The sequence below is a fragment of the Gymnoscopelus microlampas genome (genome assembly GCF_963454915.1).
Source record: "Gymnoscopelus microlampas genome assembly, chromosome: 20".
NCBI classification, from domain to species: domain Eukaryota; kingdom Metazoa; phylum Chordata; class Actinopteri; order Myctophiformes; family Myctophidae; genus Gymnoscopelus; species Gymnoscopelus microlampas.
In genome coordinates, this window is record NC_139957.1 from 29,183,318 (window position 1) to 29,204,120 (window position 20,803).

A 20,803-nucleotide genomic window follows, 5' to 3' on the forward strand; every position below is an offset into this window, starting at 1 on the left:
ATAGGTACACAGGGAGGGGCTTCTGGGGCAGAAGAAGGTCTACAGAGAGGTTGACCCTGGTTGATAACACGATCTAGACTCTGGAGGCTGCACAGAGCTTTCACAACAAACAAAACTCCCATGGGAAAAGCCGGATAGGCCTGTGCCGACTGACAACGATAATGTATGCGTACCGTACTACTATTTATGTCAAGTATCTCGATATAGCATGATGTGACTATTGGTTCACATTTGTTATTTGATCATTTAAGTGCAACAGTGAAAGTGAAGCATTCTTTAAAAAAAATGCATATTTCAGGTCAATGCTGCTGTTATTTTGAATTCTGCCGACCAGAAGTCAAATGCTTTCTTTTGTTATAATAACAGATAATCACTGATTGTTCAATAAATGAACGCCAGTACAGCCGTTTCGAATCTGACATTAAGAACTGACAAAAATAGTAAAGCTTTTCATACAGAATGCTTGGTATAAGCTCAGCACCGAGTAATACATTTTCATTAGAATGAGAGGCCAGCGAGCAGGTAGGGGCCGATCTGAGACAAGCTGGTGCAATCAGGTGAAACTGTGGCGCTCATGCTCATCTCACGCACACACACACCCATGCCAGAGTTGAATTGGCAAACTTTTTTTCTATGCGATGCACAGAGAAAAAAAGAGGCGATTTCTTTGACGCTGGCTAAAAAAAGGTATGTTTGTGATTGGCTGGCTTTAGGCGTTTTCACACGGGAAGCGACTAACGTGCCAAGTAATTCATTTTCAATGAGAGGCGAGCATTCAGGTAGAGAGGGGCTCACGCAATCCGACAGGCATAGCGACAAGAGTGCGTGATTCCATGAAACTATCACATTCAGTCCTTTAACCACTTCATCCCTCTTAGGCCATGTCATTATAAGCAAAGATTTTCCAAAACTAATTAAAAGAAATTGTCAAACTTTTCAGAAATAAGTGGTTAAGAAGCAGTCTATTATTTTCAGACATAGAGGGTGCTGGAATAGCCAGAATTGGCAATAAAGATCCGATAGTCCAGTCAGTGCCTCTGATGTACTGTATTTTGGTATGGTGGGCACAAATCCAAAGGGCTTGATTCAATACAGAAAAGGAATGAGCATGAACGGAGGAAACGGGAAGGACAGTGTAGATCCTGCCAGAAATTCAACTTTCAATTACAGTAAATATGAAACATGTTACGGAGCCATGTGGTGGACTGGCCAAAGTGGCTGAAGTCTGGGCTGCTCGTTTAGCCTATAGACAGCTCATTTAGACCAAACATGCATGCATCTATGCATGAGTGCATGTCAGGCCATCTGTGTAACCCTGAGACCAATAGAAGTGGATTGTCTCTGCATCCTTGATCCTAGATTCCTGGTGTCTGAACTAAGTCTTGTTAACCCATTCAATCCGGGAACGCACCTGTGTCATTGTAGATTGCTTTGGCTATTCACAGCAGATATACAAGCTCATAGCGATATACAAGCTCAGGGACAACACCCCCCCCCCCCTCCCCACTGCCCCCAGAAGCAAAGATTTGAGTAAATAAAATCCCTTTAAAATATATATATATTCAAATATTTGTACAGTTTATGTTTAAGATTTTTCAAAAATAGCAGATCTACAAGTTTATAGCGTGCCGCGCTATGAGCTTGTACATATGCTATTTTGGAATAGCCAAAGGATAAAATATGGATCAAGTGGTTCCACATGATGCTTTCCCAGTTTGAATGGGTTAAAACTCCCTCCAGGCCACCTGTTCCAGGGGCCAGCTGTTGTCCCCAGCGAGGCCCCAGCCATTCCCGCCAACCATGCCTGGAATGGGGAGATGGATTGGGGGCGGGGTGTGGGATGGGATGGACGGGGGTTGAGGGGGGGGGGGGGGGGGGAGCGGTGTAAAGGGGCACAGGTCTTCCATTTGTCCCGGGAACAACTCCAGCATCAACACGCGTTGACAGGCTGAAGAGTAACGAGAGGCACACTCGCATTTGGAAATTAACACATGCGATCGTAAATCACATGCGATGAGACTCTCCAACAAAATGTAGATTGAGATTAGAACAAGTGTATTGCACTGCCACTGCCGATGATGATGTCACTGAAGAGCAGTTACACTGGGAAAGAGGGGAGATAAAACAGAGATATCATCTTCAGTTTACAAAAGATGATGGCTAGTGGTGAGTTGAACCATACATCAACACGCTGTATGAAAAATAGGGCTTTAGCAGGGTGTTATACGAGAGCTACTGATACTCACAACAAGGAGGGGACACGCTCCCATGAACCAATTAAGCCCTATAATACTTTGTCACATGACTGACGTGAGTAATAGCGAATATACAATTTCACAATGGGTTACACAGATGTGAGCTTGTAGATCTGCTATTTCTTAAGATTTTGACATGCGTTAAAATAATGACATGCCCAAGATAGGGATGCCAGGTGGTTAAGCACCCCAGTTCAGTATTCCCGCAGCCACGGGGTAAGACGAAACAAACAGTCCCCGAGAACCAGAATGAAAAGTGGTACGGTGACCACTGGCAGCGCCAACAGTTTCCTCTGGATGCCAGGAATGGCAGCAGTACTCCACTGATAGACCACAATAATCGCTGTGCATGAAACAGGCAGTTAGACAGCATGCCTGACCAGCACATAGCTGGCATACCAACGCGACAGACCTCCATCAGAGATTAAATAACAGCCAGATGGAAGAGGAATGGATCTAGCCTACTGGCCGAGTTGACTGACCCCCTGAAAAGAACAAAAAAAGGCCAGTGAATAGCAGAGCCTGGCTATAAATAACTGTTATTCATAAAACAAAAATGAACAGAATGGAGAGACGTCGTGGCCTACAGACGAGGGATGACGTGCTGGGCATGTGAGGGAGAGTTCTGTTCTCCCCCTGTGGGATACGGGCCCGCTAGTATTGTGGATGGTTACATGGGGCCCCAGGGATGCTCAAGGTCCAGGAATGCTTCAGGGTTAAACACAGAGAGGCCTGCTGAGGTGCACTGATTCAAAAACATCATTCATGGGCTAAAGTGCAGAGCCCAGAGGGATAGGTGGTATCTATGCAACATCACACGTCCAAGAATACTTCTTAGTTATATTTATCACATACACTGGCCCAAGGGTAAGTGATGATAAAAAGGACATAAAGGGTGAAAGGCTTGTGCTGGTTGGTCAGCTGTCATAGCTAACCAATCAGCACAAGCTAAAAGGTCACAGTTCGCTGAACTGTCACGGTGAGTGACCTCACAGAAGAAGACATTTGGGGGCGTCCGCTGGCCTAGCGGTCCAGGCGCATACCACATAAACTGGTAATCCAGCATGACAGCGTGTCGCGGGTTCGATTCGAGTTCCCGACGACCTTTGCTGTATGTCTCCCCCCCATCTCTCTCCCATTTCCTGTCAGCCTACTGTCCTGTCAAATAAAGGCATAAAAGCCACACAAAATATCTTGAATAAAAAGAAAAAGAAAAAAAAAAGAAGACGACATTTGGCGGATTAGACACTATCTACATGCAAAGGAACCAGAACAGAGTGTCAAATAGTGACCTTCAAGTGGGTTACAGAATGGGGCCTGCTGTGTTCTCACCCAACTCCCTCTGTAGAGTCCCCTCACTGGGGGGGATGAGGGTGGTGACTGTAGTGTAGCAGAGTAGCCCTGCCTGAAGCTAAGACTAATATCTCTCTTGGCTGGGGGGGGGGGTTCCCCTTTGTCTGAGTGGAATAGATGTTTGGTCTACCATGGGGTACACCTGGCTTCAAATCCAGGTGGTTACACTGGCACCTCGACACCTGTTTTGGATGCTGAGAAATGGTCTCTCGCAGCCATTCAGAAAGCCAAACCAAACTTAAGAGCCAGCTGTGTGAGTCACAACGGTCTCACATGTCGCATTGCGATACGTTGTGAGCTTGTAGGATGGCTATTTCCGGTGTCCAGACTGAGACTTCTTTAGAAATCACATTTCAATCACATTTCAAACCAGCTAGGAATGTTATTCAAATCTAATTCACAGATAATAAATAATAATTTCATGTATTATTTGCCTGTTCAGACTTAAGCAAACCAATCTGGATAGGCCAAAAACCTGATTTGGGCTGCCAGACAGAACATTAGGGACACTTTGTCCACACAGTTGCTGTAATACAAAGCGATCACGATAACGGATTCACTCTGCCAAAGTAGTTATGTACTGACAGAGAAAGAGAGGGGGAGAAAGAGAGAGAGAATTGGATGCAGTCGGAATTTAGCCAATTTGACAAGTCTATAGACACTGATCCTCCTGCCTAGAACATATCCTGTCTCTTATTGACAGAGATATACTGGCAGAGAACTGGCACAGCCGGGATTGAGTTATAAAGATTAAGTCATAAACACAAAAATAGGACCAAAATGACTTGCATGTATGTCAGTTCTACCTTTAGGCAGATCATGCTATATATACACGTCCTCTAGAGTTCTTCCCTCGGTGACACATTCCAATCAAGATCAATACTTCTCCCTAGGGGTTGAGCTGACCTCTGAATTAAGTATTGCTGTCCTGCTTAAATGCCATCCATCACCCGGTATCCAAGGAAATACAGTGACCTTTCAAGTAACTCATCACATCTGAGTAGAGCCCGTTACATCAATCAATAATGTTGATTTTACATTAGGATTAACCTGTCTTAAACAGAGAATACAGCAAGAAATCTCATTAGAGGACATTAGCCGGGTGAGGAGGACAGACAGCACCGTTTGCTGTTCAGGGCCTTTTCTCAATTGAATGTGTTTGTTCAGTGAGAGATCATTAACCAACCAATACTATAACATTTTCACAGACTCACTAGTCCTATTCACAACAAAAAAAGAACAATCTAAAGAAAGATCTTAATTGCTAAAAAAAAAAGCTGAGGGTGTTGGACAACGAAAGTACTCAGGAGAAACCAACTTTTACAAGAGCACAGAGGGAGCGGTTGTGATACAAAGACTACACGCTACACATCCTTTTACTGGACAAACTGGTTTTTATAGCTGTGTTTTTAAGGACACACACACACACACACACACACACACACACACACACACACACACACACACACACACACACACACAAATAGGTTAAACACTGAGTGGCCTTTGAAAGACTGTGATCTTTGCTCTGACACACTAAACCCCTTTTGGTAATACGAGACAAAGCTTTTACAACGACTAGCCTAATTAAGGTTAATGTCAGATGCAATTACGTCTAAGGCGTAATAATTACATAACAGTCTGTGTCCGTGTAAGACCTCTGAGCGATAGAGTCTTTTCTGTTGTTAATGGGTTTAAAGGCTCCCTATGAGGACATAAGAGGTCAGCACAGTCTGGACGGGTCTTGAACCCATTAAGACCTTTTTCGTAATTCAAGCGCAGCACGAAGTGACGCGCTGTGAGCTTGTATATCTGCTATTTTTTAATAGCCAATGCAAAATTCTAAAATTATGACAGATGTTTTCCCGATTTTAATGGCTTAAAAAGGCAAGACAGCACGTCAGCCTCTACAAAAAAAACAACACTCAAGACAAAACAACGTCACGTTTGGAATTCTACAATGTTCTGGCCTGAATAGGTTTCCTCCTCAGGATGGTCTCTGCTTTCATTGGTCACTAGAACTGTCTGGAACAAATCGGTGACAACAGATTTTCACAATAATCACACCCTACTTTTAAAGAATAATCTGACTCCTCAAAGTGGTGGAACTTGGAAATTCTGAAGAAACTATGGACTATGGATCTGTGTAGTAACCAAATCATTACTGTGTTATAACGGAGCGAAGAAGCAATATGCAGATTATTATATTAGATTATAGTACATTCATGTACATAATATGAATCAGAAATAAACATGGTGTACAATATTAATATACCAAGTGACAAAATGAACATTTAACTATTAAAAGTCATTGTATCAGTGTTAACCCTGTTAAGACCTGGAACGCAGTCACTTTAGATTTCTTTGGCTATTCAAAAATAGCAGATATACAAGCTATGAGCTTGTAGATCTGCTATTTTTGAAAAATCTTGACTTTTTGGGGGGGATTTTTTTTCAAAAAACTGGGTTTTTTTAACTGTTTTTTTTTCTTCAAAAAATCTGAATCGCCTCAGGTCTTAATGGGTTAATAGCTGAATATCTCTACCTTATTAATGCTAGCACACTGCAGCATTACAAAACTCTGACCTGCTGTATTCAGAGCCTCCAGACAGTCCTCAACTGTCATTTCAAGGGTAAAGGCTGAAAGGTGAACGCTTTGTGATTCTAGAGAGGCACAGAATCAGCATATTGCTATAAACTCAGCATAACCCTGGACATATGATACAGCGTGATCCAACCTTTTATTTTTTTTTACATACTCCAGGTTTTCCTGAGTCTGTACAACAACATGCAGGGAGCAAAACAGTCTATCGAACAATAAACACTGCATTGCTGTAAAAAAAAAAGAAAAAAGAAAGGCTCAATTTCTTGGAAAGAGAACCTGGGGCAAACAAGATTAAAAAAAAATCCCATTCAAGGGATGGCCTGTCTGTCTGCATGAGGGTACACATACATGAATGCGTGCCATGCATCCAGTGTGTTTTCAGATTCCAGGCAGGCTAACAAACAATAAGTGGAAGTGTTCTCTGTCCACTGCAGTGTTTAATTGGTCAAACAGACCAAAGTGAGCGAGGTCTTGTTGTCTCAACAATAAGGCCTTGTGTTCTCTGAGCCCGGCGCAGGGAGGTCAACCTGAAACAACAGCGGCCCAGAGAACTACTCAGTCCCAGTCTCTGGAAAAACAATTCCACACGTTTTCAACTGTATGCGCCTATACGGCACCAGACAGCATGCTTTAAGATCTGAGGCCGATTCTACAAATGCCTTCTAAATCAGTCGTTCTCATTTTTCTCAATTATTCAAATATTTTCAAAAATAGCAGATCTACAAGCTTGCAGCGCAGCACACGCTGTGAGCTTGTATATCTGCTATTTCTTCAATAGCCAATGCAACAATCTAAAATGACACAATGCTTTCCCGGTTTTAATGAGTTAAGAAAAACAAAACATTGCCTTAAGCACATTCTAAATTAAATTGTTCTACATCAATAAAGCCGTAGGATATTGTACTGCACTGCAGAGTGCAGACAACATAAATGAAGGTTCCATGAATGACAGAGGTTCTGAAACAATCCAGCTACTCCTCCTGAGATAACAATAATTGCTATAGATATACCAGATCATACCAGGCTATGTACTAAGGTTTCTGATGCAAGTGGAGCACCTGTCAGCCTGAGCAGGTGCATGTCTGGCTGTCGGCTCAACCCTAGTCCACAATCACAGGTTTAAATTAAAGACACAACCCTTAATGAGGTATGGGGGGGATCACTGAGCTTCTAGCAAAGCTGACCCTGAGCCTACTACCCTAGTTGAGTAATACTGACATTAGACATCCAAGACTTCAGTTTTTGTCTTCATACATTGCAACCCTGGGGGGGGGGGGGGGTCATGGAAGATATTACTAGGCAGTGTTCCATCAGAATGGCAACTATTATAACTGCTCCACTGTGCATGACAACCCCCAAAGAAATACAGGTTATACACACACACACACACACACACACACACACACACACACACACACACACACTAAACAGGGTTCCACTAATAAGTGTTATTATCACACAACAAACTTGCCCATTGTCTGCATGCATGTGTGCAAACAATGTCGACAACACGCACACACACACTAAGCTCCTCATGTGGGAAATGCTATTTTTATCGTCATGCAGGGCGAGGCTCTACTACACAGAGCACACAAAGTAGGGAAACGACAACATGGGAGGGCGGGGGAGAGGGGGGGGGGGGTGAATACTGGGGGGGGGGGGCTCCCAGGGAACAAAAGCGGAAGTGTCCTTCCTGATAATGACCTGAAAGTTTGAGGGAGAGAAGAGCCACATTCTGTTTCTGTCCCTCTATCTATCTATATGTCAGTGGTTCCCAAACTTTTTAGCTCAACACCCAAAAGAGAAATTGGACGTTTGCCTGGTACCCAGCAGATATACAAGCTCACAACGCGAATTGTCAGTACTTCTTAAACATTTGTTTTCTAATTCATGGAATTGCTTTGATTTGATTGATTGATGTCTTTTTTTCATTCATGAAAAATGTTGCATTTTGTTTTTATTTAGATTTTTTGTTTTTTGTTTTGTTTTGACATTTACTCGTGACCCATACAAATGTGTCCGCGACCCACAAATGGGTCCCGACCCAGTGTTTGGGAAACAGTGATCTATATGATGCAGATGTATGTGAAACTGGGTCAAGTGCCAATTTGGAATGATACTTTCTCCTCAACTGCAAGGCCGTGAACCTGATCACTTCCAATATCTCCAAGCCTAGTGGTACGCACTGTCAATAAACACACACACACACACACACACACACATCCCTCATGCCTTGATAGCAACGCATTGTGTTCATATTGTCTGCTTTTTGATGCCTTTTCCTAATAAGGGTATGTTGAAACAACATTGAAATGATTTCAAATGAAAACGCCCTTTCTTATTCTTCTAATGACACATGATTGTGCCAGTCTCTCTGGGTATACTTGAACAATGGCTACACTGAGCTTGACTGCCATACAGTGCCAATGTTAAAACAAGAAGGCGGCCCATGAGGAATCCCATCAGACAAGCAGCAGTGTTGCCAGGTCCGCTTATTATAAGCGACTTTGGGCTAGTGTTTCCTGTGAAGTTGCTTGTAAATATTGGTGGTTGGCTGCGGTTATTTGGGCTTATTTCCTCATTTTGTTAATGTTTAAACCAGTGAGTGGCGCACTGGTGTTCTTGACATTTTTATGACAACCCCCAAATGCATATGTATTTGTCCAAACGGACCCCAATCTGAAAAATGTTTTGTGCCAGAGGCAGGGACCCCATAACAGATTTGTGTCAAAATGTATTTTTTTTAAATATTCATTTTATTTTTTAAATAGCAGATCTACGAGCCTGTAGATCGGCTATTTTCAAACAGCTGATGAATATAGATTTAAATTGCTCATGTGGCCTGATAAATCGCTTCTTTTGGGCTTGTTTTCATAGAACTGGTTGCTTGTTTCTCTCGCACAACCTGGCAATACTGACAGGCAGCAGAGCACACAGAGACACTCACCTCCTCCAAGGCAGCCACGGTATTCCTACAATGGGACATTCTGGTGGTGAAGTTGGAGGCGGTCGGCGCCTTATAATCTTCATTCGTCTCTGCCACAAACTCTGAAACTGTTATTTGGTCCGGCATGATTAATCCCTTTTAGACAAGAACAAAAAGAAGCAGCACTTTTCTTGGGTTCCCGCTGGTCTGGAGTCTTCTTTTAGTTTAGAAAAGTTCACAACAACAGCAGAGCCATTGAATATTCTCCCAAGTAAACCATAGTTGGTGTGTTTATGTCATTCCCTTGTTGTCTCTCAACACAATCCACCTCCACGCTGGGTCGGTAGTTACAATGTTGCGACTGCTTGACGCGCGCTGTCTCGCCGTGCCGTGTGATAGATACACTGTGATGTATTCTTCTTCCTACCTTCTACCTATATAATCTAATTCTTCCTCTCCGTTCAGTTTAAAAGGACATCTGCTAATTGCGAGAATATCCGAAGATCCGTCCGTACAGCGTTTCTGTTTTGATTATATTTCTCCGAATCCTCCCCGATAAAGCGAGATAACTTCTTTTCCCAGCCTGGGAATCAACTAGGCGTTTCAACGAGAGCGCAGAAATTGACAAAGGTATAGAGGAGGGATTCAGTGGATGTGGACTACCCAATGGAGGAGACCAGCTGGTAGAGCCCAGCCAATCCACACGCGTGGAAGGCGTTGACTCTGCCTTTATTACAGCACCACCAACAGTTCTTTTTAAGGTGGAGAGAGAGAGTAGTGTATCAACCTAGCCATGGTTCACATGACGCTTGTATACAGGGCTAGTATCAACCATGTCCATGTTCAAGGACCCCCGCCCGGCCGGCCCCGTTGGGTATGCAGTGCATCGCTACCTAACGGAACCCCTTGATACGATTTTTATCTCCATCAGGCCAGAAGGCCGTGAGGTGGAGATAGTGTTTTCGCACCTGTGTGTGTGTGTGTGTGTGTGTGTGTGTGTGTGTGTGTGTGTGTGTGTGCTTGCGCGCATGCGTGCGTGCTGCGTGCATGTTCATGTGCGCTAATCTCGCAAATCTCTGGAGATCTGAGTCATATGATAAGCATGTATAATTCAGTTTTTCATAATCCATTCTGATTGGCTATTACTTCCAAAGTTTGGGTCTTTACAAATAATTGAACACAGCGCCCGACCAACTCCAAATTTGCATTGCACATTTAGGGGCCTCCCTATGCAGAGCAGGGACAAAGGTTGTTCCAAAAACATGACCAAATTAGTTACAACTGATCTGGGGAGTTACACAATGATCGTTTTGATATTCCAAAATTAGTGGGAGGGGCCTATTTCTTACAAAAAACGCCATATATCATAAACCTAACCCTCCAAAAGTATGTCCACTTCCACAACTTAAACAACCCTGGCCAGTCTGGCAAAGATATGCGCTCCACAGTTCGCCCTTCATTTTGTAGTTATCTCTATGGGACCCCGCAAACTACAATAGGCTGTACTGTAACATCCTCAATGTTAATTTAACTGTGTACACGCAATGTAACATTATGGTCTCCTCTCTCCTGCATCACCGCTCTCCACTCATTCCAGTTCTGCATCAGGGGCCGGAGCTCTGCAGTGTTGCTGGCTCCGCAGTCCCGTCACGCTGCAGTGTGTGTGTGTGTGTGTGTGTGTGTGTGTGTGTGTGTGTGTGTGTGTGTGTGTGTGTGTGTGTGTGTGTGTGTGTGTGTGTGTGTGTGTCTGTGTGTGCACGCCTCATAAGTGGTCCGCCCCCTTCCCCTCCTAGTTGTGCCTTGGGTTGGCTACCACAGTATCAGTGGGCTCGCCATCAGTTACGAGGGCCTGACACAGTGCCCAGCCAGTCTCACCCTTTTCTCTCTGACCTTGTCCGTGACCCGCAGGAGGCCCCCATAGAGGTCCACGTTTCTGATGTGGTCCTTCCATGTGACATCAAGACAAGTGCTGTTCGTGGCATTCTTGTGTAGGCCGCGGCGCCATGTTTCCCCCCCATGTTTCCTGATAATTCTGTTTTTAACAAGAAACAAGGGAACTTGTGTGCTTAACTCAAAACTTTCCAAAGTATGATTGGTGCCAACCCAAAATGCACAAAAATAGCAAATGAAGTCGTCAGCACTCCTACAGTGAATGTAGGCTATGTAACACTTTTAATAACGCACAGCGGCAGCAGCTCTAGAACTTCCTCAGCATTTCAGAGACATACTGTATGTGTGAAGCAGTTTGAGGACATGATAACAATCAAAAGTGTGAACTTGTTAGTTTCCCAGGATAGGCTTTAATGGGTTCAGTGAATATTCTCAGGGCTTGTCAAGAAATAATACCATTTGCTTTATGATATCAAATAAACCTTCAAAGAACTGTATCCTCAGATGTGCAGCAGGGTCATGCTGTCTTATCTGCTGTCTGCTGTCTGTGTATTAGGTGTCATCTGTGGAATCCCTAAAATGTAAATTTCTGTACATTATTCATTCCAATCCTTTTCTCCTGCCAGATAATATGCTCATCAAAGAGCCTTTTTAAAGATGCCCCCATAGTTTTATCATTCACATCATGGAAATGTTTGTTGTTCTACAGTTTGTGTCACTATAGGGTAGTGCATTCAAGTAGTTTTTTTTTACCTTTACAAAGAGGAGATAACATAATCTTTACACATTTGTGAGTTGGGGGTTGGCTTTGGGGTAAGTATGTGGTCCCAATCCATATTATTAAAATAAGCCCATGTAAAATCAGTTTCATTTTGGCCCCTTTTTTCAGTTGTTTACAGTGAGACATTAGAGACAGATTTCCTACACTTCCAGAACTCATAACCTGACAAATCTAGCCTACTTGTAGCCTACGGTATGTGTAGCCTACTAGCCAGTAAGGAAGTGTCGACCCTAGGCCACTGTGGAGATAGACAGGGTATCCCCTCCCATTTCCTGTTTTCCAAATTGTTTAGTTCACTATAAAAGCCACACTTTTAATGTGGTTTGGTTTTCCCTCTTTGGTCCCTGTTGCGACAGTTGTGTGTAATGCTCTGGTAGGTGTGAATTTAGGTTTTTAAGTTGAGGTATAGCTGCTCTGTGTTTGACCTTCTGTTTATCAAACGTTAGGATCTCCTCTATATTGACTCCTGCTTCCTTTTGTTGAGCATTCCATTCCAATAATCAGACAGAGACACTGACTGTTTTGTTTGATTTGGCTTTGTTGATGGTTCTAGCTTTGATTTTATTTCAGCTCTATTGTTGTCTGGCTCAGTTAGCCTTTTATAATTAGGTGGTCTCTGTTGGAGTTAGTTCTTTTTTTGTACATATATGTCTGCCCTCTGTGGCATTTGTCTTCCTCCAAAGTGGATAAGAGATCACTATACTGTAGTGTGTTCTAATGTTGCGAGGATAACCTGCCCTCTGTTTTTGTTTGTTTCTGAGACTGAGTGCTATAGGACTCGTGGCGTGTGTGGCTGCTCACATGGTGGAGGGTTAGGTGAATAGGGTCACGCCAGTGCTATACCTCCCTTAATGCTTTGTCGGAATAGTGCAAACTAACTGTGGTCCATAAGTAGACTGACTAAGTAATCAAATGGCAGGTGTGGGGAATTTGACAGGCGTGGTGAATTTGCCAAATAAAGCTTAAGCTGGGGTTACCATGGCAACCAATTGGCTCATTTGGGCCACGGCCAGAGCCTTTTTTGGCGGTTCTGGAGAACCGCCTATCCGACACCGCCCGGGAACTACACCCCATCAGGTCGTCTGCGACGAGTGTGGCGAATTTGAAGTCAAACGGTTCTCAAACGGTTCTCGTGATACGTGGATTAGATGCGTCCGTACAGAGAGTCCCTGCATTTATTGTAAGATTGCATGTCTTGACGTTTTTGGTGTGTGTGTGTGTGTGTGTGTGTGTGTGTGTGTGTGTGTGTGTGTGTGTGTGTGTGTGTGTGTGTGTGTGTGTGTGTGTGTGTGTGTGTGTGTGTGTGTGTGTGGGGCATGAGTGGTAACTCAGTAGGACTGTAGATCCCCTTCCCTCATGGTCGGTGACTCCAGCACTAACCTTCCCTTTTTTTCTCTATACATCCTCCAGGCAGCTTGTCTCCCAGGTGATACCATCCCTCTAGTTCCCATGGCAACTGGGCTGGCATTCGTTGTCAATGAGCATGGACATGTAACCCAGGTCAAAATAAGCAAACTTCTACAAAAGAGCTTTAAAGATTCAAACTAAATAGGAATTGGTCAAAACAATTTGACTACAGAGTAAGGATAGTATGGGTTTATATGCATTCTGTACACATTCATCCACTTGTTAGTGTCTCTTCTAGAGCCCTGTGAGGTGCTCTGATTAAGCCAATGAACCAATTGGTCAATGAGGTTTCTCAAGTGAGAGTGCTCTCTGAAGAAACACCAGCCCAGGTATTCTAATTCAGCTAATTACATGCCTCTGAGAACAAAATGATCTGGACAAAATAGGAGACAGAACTCTGTTGAACAAACAGCTTGAGATAAACAGAGAAAAAACAAGTTTGAAGAATGTGAACGGATAATTTGTCATTGCAAGAGATTTTTGTGAAGAGTGCTGTATTTTGATCCTTGTGAAACATTTGATCCTTGTGAATTGTGTGAACACTGACTTGGTGAGTTGAACTGTAGCCTACTTAGCCCATTTCAGGACCCTGTTTAATTTTTTTTGTATTTGGGATGCCGTCATCCACTACATCTACATCCAATACAAAAAAGGTAAACAGGGTCCCGAAAGGGGCTAAACTGTGCTTGTGACTGCAGCAGGCAGCAGTTGTTACATCAGTCAAACTTTCATGCAAACAGACTTTTAGTAGTTTAACTGAGATGTAGGTGTGATTTTGTTTTTTTATTTCTAAACATACAGTGAACTTTTCAAGACACGTTCATTCACCACATACGCTCCATACTTACCTACCTATATCTGGATGGACTGGGTGAACTTTTGAGCCACACATTCATTCATCTCATACACAATGGGACGCTCATTGGACTTTAAGACCAATAGACCATAAAGGGAAGTTTATGGGTTATTGTCTATTCATGTGAATTGCAATGTGATTGTGAATATTTAGTGATTGTATATTTTTGAGTTTAAGAGAAATTGAATATGCCTTTGCTGTGAATGTTTTAAGATGAAACAAAGGTAACTTGATTTGATAAAAATATAAACTACAGTAGTTAAAATAGATACTTACCTTAAAGGTAGGGTATAAGTGATATTTTTTGGTTAAAACAAAAAGTATTTTGTTAAAAGGTTAAAGCACTATATTCTGATAGTAATCATTGCTATTGAGTGTTTGTTCAGTAACAGGAGTCTCCCCGTCTCTCCAGCTCTTTAATACACAGAAAATACATTTTCCGGTAGGTGTCAAAATCTCAGCCAATCAGTAGAAAGTACCCATTTTAAGCTTCATTTTTATAGTGTTCCAGTTCCAATTTTGCGTGCTCATTTCTTAGGGTCATCACTTCCAATTTCACTTGTTTAATCTATATCTGATTGAGTTCTCTATCCTGATTGGATAAAATTGGAAATGAAACTGAAACTGAAATGAAAATGCATTCTCTGTTTTATAAAGAGCTGGAGAGACAAGGAGACTCCTTTTACTGAACAAACACTCTATAGCAATGAGTACTATCAGAATATAGAGCTATTTAACACTTATTTTAACCAAAGAAAATCCCTTACCCTACCTTTTAAATTAGACTTGAACCTGGAAAAATAGATACTCACCTTAATTAAAACTAAAATACAGTAGTTATAGTACTAAAACAGGAACTGATAAAGAATAACAGAGTTTTAAACGGAGGTACTTGGTGATAACTGTGTTAAAGTGTTAAACACTTTCATGGACAACCGCTGAAACCACTAAATTGCTTGCTCAGGGTGCGACAATGTCAGGACTCTGTGTGTCCTGAGACAACTTGTGTCCTGAGACAAGTTGTTGTGATTTGGCACTAAAATAAATTGCATTGAAAGTACAATTAGTGGTTCAATAGTACAACCTTCTGAGCAATAGTAGAGAACTTGAGCATCAAATCAAACTGACCAATGTACTGTACATGGTTAAATCAAAACAGAGCATCAACACATATATGCATTTACACTTGTGCCCATCTAGGCACACAAAACAGTTAAAACAAATTAGATTAGCTCAAGTGTAATTAAAAACCAGGGAGAACTAAGCATGTTGAGGGCTTGTCGTGCACGGAGGCACAATGGCTGACGTTGACGATCATGCATGAATTGCCTCCTCTCCTGTGAAATAACTCTGAAATGCGTAATTTCAGACTCTCTAAATGGGACATGCTGCTGGAACCTGTTGTGCTGGTTGAGTTTGAGCGTTCAAACACTTCCCCTGAGTGAGCAGGAATTAGTTGATGTTTACTGCCTCCTTCAGCCTCTCAACTACGTGCGGGCTTGAGCACAACGCTCAGGACCAGCTAGATCACATAAAGACCGATAGCTGCTAGTATGCACTCTGGGTCCCCAACAGACGTAACATCATCTATTCTGAGGATCCGAATGGAAAAATCCTGTGTCTCATGCTGGGCAGCAGGTTGGGAGAAACTGGTTCTTCTTGCCGACCTTCATAACCCTGCTTTATCTGAACTGCTCAACTGGACCCAATGCAGGTTTTTGACCAAGGAGTGTCCCATAATATCCTACTCATTTGTAGACCTGGCATCCTATAGTAGTGTGTATAGTTTCAATGTACAGATTATAGATTTTTTTAAATTATATTATACTGTTTAGACTGATTATAGGTTCTTGTTTACCTATGATCCTAGATTACTATTTCTACGCATTTGATGTATTGCCTTGTGTTTATCTTGCTTACTAGTTTCTCTGGATTAAGAGTGTCTGCTAAATGCCTAAATTATAACTCCATTTTGACAGTTGAACGTTTGAATGTCTGTTTTATTCTTACTAGTAGGCCTGTAGATCCCCCTCCCTCACGGACTACAGCAAACCATCCACCAGCACTTTTTTGGGGGTAGTTTTTATTGTGGAACATGACATCCTACTGTTTTAAACAATTATATGCAACAACGTACAGCTTTAATTGGTCTTTGACCTGTATCAGCTTCTGGCTGGGTGTTTAAAGGGTCGGTGTATAAAAAAAATCTAAAGTAAACCAACTTAAAGTAGACCCCATGCCTTTACTACTTGAGCCCAATTTTATTCTTGGGATATTCAAAAATAGCCAGTCTACAAGCTCACAACATATCACATTGTGACATGCTGCAAGCTTGTACTGTAGATCGGTTACTTTCAGGGTTAAAGTGGTTAAATGTATTTAACCACTTATAACATGGTGTCCCTAAAATTGGATGTGTCATACATAATAAATAAAGAAAGACAGGCAAAATAGATCTACATCTATGACAAAGTATGTGGGTTTAAGTATAGGGTTTAAGTGGGTAAGGCCTCAGGGCCGTACACTTCCAAGTTTGTTGAGAGGAGACAATGAATGAGGTAATAAATGAACAATGTTAATGGTAAACAACATTATGGTTGTGTGTCTGTTTCACAGCACTGCAGTGATCCCTGGGCCACATGCCCCACAGTGCGGAAATAAAGTGCTTTTTAACCACTTAAGCCCTGTATACTACTGTTCATCGTACAGTAGTATATCTATAAGCTCACAATGCATGCAGTAGATCTTTTATTTTCACTATTTTATTCGTTTTATTTTAAACCATTTTAAAATGTTGAATTTTGTAAATATGTTTGGGGGATTACATTTCTTTTTTCCCTGAAAAGTAAAAATTCATGAACATTTTGGAACATTATTTTCTTAATTCTTTTGTAAAGGTTTGCCTATAATCATATGCCCAAAATATGGGCACCAGGTTGAAACCGATAATTATAATCAACATAGTCTCTGTTGCAGTCATAGTTGGTAGTCAACAAACTACTGTTCCATTCATCCGCATGGGAGAAAACTCAACTTGTTCTTTACAGGCCACAGCCGAGAATAGAGATGAAAAAATGCTTAGTGCATTTCCCCAAACCCTGCTGAGAAAAAAGGGAAGAAAAAGAGTTAATGTTCTATCATTAAGAACTGACTGAGCCTTGTGAAGACTTTCTCTCTCTCTCCCACGCCTGAGGTTTTGTTTAAGGCAATCCTCAAGAAGTGACAGACTCCATGAGCGCTTGTTTTTTTCTGGGCTTTGTGATGAAAAATCTGCTGACGTTCCCAAGTTCATTCAGTTTCGGCAGGACGACCGATGGTATAAATAGTATCTCAGTGGCAGAGCCGAGACCCTGGGCAGACATTAAATCACAAGCTCTGGGCAGGGTTCAGCGCTCTGTCTCTGCCCGACGCATTCTTTCAACCAGGCAACGTCTCCCGGCAAGTTGCTAAATGAAGAGAAGACACAGGCTGACCCTGGTGAGCCAGTAGGCCTCAACTCCTACTCCTATGAAATGAATACATGCTCCCCCAGTGAACATCTGCTAGGCAGAGACACAGCAGCTATGCCAGTGAGGTCAGCAAAGTCAAGCGACACCAGCCTTCTGCTGTAGACTGCTGACATGTTTCTTTGTCTGTTAAGGAACTGTATTCAATTTAAAAGAAAACAATGGATGAAATGGTATCAAGTTCAGCCAACAGGTGTAGTTTGGGACCCTAGTGTGAAAAGGGCAATGTTTTACATTTTGTCTGGAAAGGCATGATAAAGCATAATCATTTATTTTAAAAACATAACACGTGGAAACATTGTTAAAATGCACTCAATGTAACATATTACAATACAGATGTCGTGCATGTTGTTGATCAGCACTACTGTCTATGATGCCATATTTCATTTTCTGCTTTTATTACATAATCTAATCTTCAATGGCTCATAAAGTTTTGTTTTGTTTTGTTCTTCATTTTACAACCATGTTGTCTTTGCTGTAACTCCCAAGAGAGATGCCAACACTGGGGCTGTCAGACTGTCTGTTAAACTGAACACAAGGCTTGTTTCATTGGCCAGCAGGCATCCACAATATAAACAACAAACAAATCACAGCCTTGAATATTAAGTCAGAGACGTCAGAGGTGCTTTTGTTATAGAGTTGTGCTTTTCACTGTTACATGTGAACCTTTTTGCCATCCTGAATGATTCTATGAGACTCAGTTACATGTCTAACTGACACCAAATCCTAACTTCTACTTTAATCACCTCACTGTCACCAACTGTTCGCCAATTTCACTTTCCTGGAAAACGACAATGAGATGAAGTCATCCTGACATCCTGTACAAAGTCAGTTTGAAACTGAGAAACTGAAACACAATAAATGCAGCTGCAGACATTGCAATAGCCAAAGCACATGTCATTCTGACAGCCTTCTGCAGAAGATGTTTCTCATTTGTGTCGTGAAGCATTCCAGAAGAGAAAGGCATAGGGGAGTGTCAGCACATCCGTTCTTTGGCCCTGGTGAGACATACAGTATACATCCAGTATAGTTTTATTAACTTGGCACTTCTGAGTTATTAGAAACAGACATGATGGCAAAGCAGTAACGGGGGCTAAAGCCTGTCTAGTCACTTTTTCCTACATCCAAAGCCATGATTTCATGATTGTGCACCAGGTGGAACAAGCTTACAAATCTGCTTGAGGAATGAAGGGTTTCTTTGTTCAAGTGTGCAAAATCCTACTCCAACTTCAGCAGCTGCACTTTTCTTCAATGCTATTTTCCTGAGTGTCTAAATAACCCTAGTGGTACGAAAGCATGCATACGTCATCATAGCATGTATTTCCAAAAGGAACAGATTAAATACATACTTGTTATACAAATGAGGTAGCTGCACATATGCAAGAAATGAGCAAGCAGTGGTGAGTGAACCTGAATGGCTGTTGGACAAAGGGGCTACTACTGTGGGAAGGATGAAGGGAGGGGGAGAGAGAGAGAGAGAGAGAGAGAGAGAGAGAGAGAGAGCGCCGCTAGAGCAGTCAACTGTAACAAGCCTACTCTTTTCTCACAATAAGGCAGACACTCAGAGGAAGCTCAATGAAAAAGCCAAAAGTAAAAACTATTTTGGACCAAAAGCCACTTTCTTTTAGCGTCCCCACATCGTTTCCCTTCCATGTGAATAGTCTCTAAAGACCTTTTCACACTCGACAACATAAACATTCTAAATGGGTCCATGTTTATTTCCTGTTGCAGTGTTTGTGAATATCAGTAGCTGACCCAAGCTGCTCCCTAGCAACGCCATTGCACCGCCAAGGTGCAGATACAGCCTTGTAGAGAAGGCTGGGTCGTGAGGCTGAGCCCTACAGTATATTGCACTGTTGGGTGGAAACCTTGTATGTACAAAACTGTTACTTTTCAGAAAATGGAAGAGAGAGCCTATGTTCCAATGGATCCAGTCACTGTAGTTATTATTTACTCACAAGCTCTTGTTAATACTTTTCATTGGTAAAATATTTATAAAACCTATACTTAACCACGTTTAAAACATATTGTATAGCAAAAATAGCAGATCTACAAGATCACAATGTTTTGTGAGCTTGTCGACTATTTTTACAGTTTTTTATGTTTGCATGACACTCTTTTACAACGAAGTAGGGCATTATTTTATGAAAAAAACGTAAAATGTTGAAATCTGGAGATACAAGTTTTCTGCGTGACAGTGAGCGATATAATGGAATGGGATGAAAATGTTGTCACCCTGTGTAACTATTGTTTGTTGCCAAGCAACCTTACACTGCATTGTTGGAGCCTGTTGTTAGAGTCCTATTTTGAAATCTACTCTATTTCAAGCCCTTTTTTATATCTTGGAATCTCAGTCACACAAGACATTTCAAATAGTAAATGCTGCTTCATTCCCACGGTGGACTTCATCAGATGGTGCTGTTTGAAACGTGACATATTTTGATCCTCAGTATGCTGGTGTTCGTGAAACTAGTAGGCTAGGCTACTTTTGAGATTATTATGATTAAGCATGAACCCCCAAAATAAATAGTTATCCTCAAGAAACAGTGCTGAAAAGCATCTTTAAGCAAGGAGAAAACATCAATTTGGCCAAAGGTCAGCATTGGCTGCAATTACACCTTGTCCAACCAACAATGGAAATTCAATTATAACTGCTGGAGATTAAGAATTCTTTCATCCATAAGGGCTGAAAGAAATCAATTCACAGCCAGCACACATGATGGATATTTATGCTCATTAAACATGGGTATGGATTTTTTTTCTAAGGCAAATTACAGTATATAACAGGATAACAAAGTCACGGAAAAAAAGACAAACAACCCAACTTTAGTGTTAAAACTGCAATATTTATCCAGCATACAGTAGCATACTACTCTACATATCAGTGCATTGCCAATTAATATTTGTCCCATGTTATCAAATTATTCCTGAAATTTCCAAAAAATGAACATCACTGGTAGATCATATAACCTTGACAAACTCAAGGACGGGGCAAAATAATGTCTTGTTAAAGATAATTGTGTCACATTTTTTGCTTGAGTGATGATCACAAAAAGCCTGAGGTTTGAAATGGCCTCACCTTCACCATTAAGGCCAAGAGGCTTTTACAGTAATTATGCATCCTCTGAGGATTTGCTCCTGAATTCTTCATTATATCCTGACAGGCAGCACAACAACTAACCCCATCTCTTGGTCTCACACACACACACACACACACACACACA

General features: G+C 41.8%; 1 protein-coding gene across 2 annotated transcripts in view; it reads right to left on the reverse strand.

Annotated features, from left to right (window-relative positions):
* Positions 1 to 9,734, reverse strand: part of asap2a (ArfGAP with SH3 domain, ankyrin repeat and PH domain 2a) — a 73,136-nt gene extending 63,402 nt beyond the window's left edge. For both annotated transcript variants that reach the window (XM_084043875.1, XM_084043874.1), the window contains exon 1: positions 9,161 to 9,734. In XM_084043875.1, coding sequence (XP_083900001.1) covers positions 9,161 to 9,286 — 126 coding nt within the window. In that variant the 5' untranslated portion in view covers positions 9,287 to 9,734. The remainder of the gene's footprint in view (positions 1 to 9,160) is intronic.
* Positions 9,735 to 20,803: the final 11,069 nt, after the last annotated feature.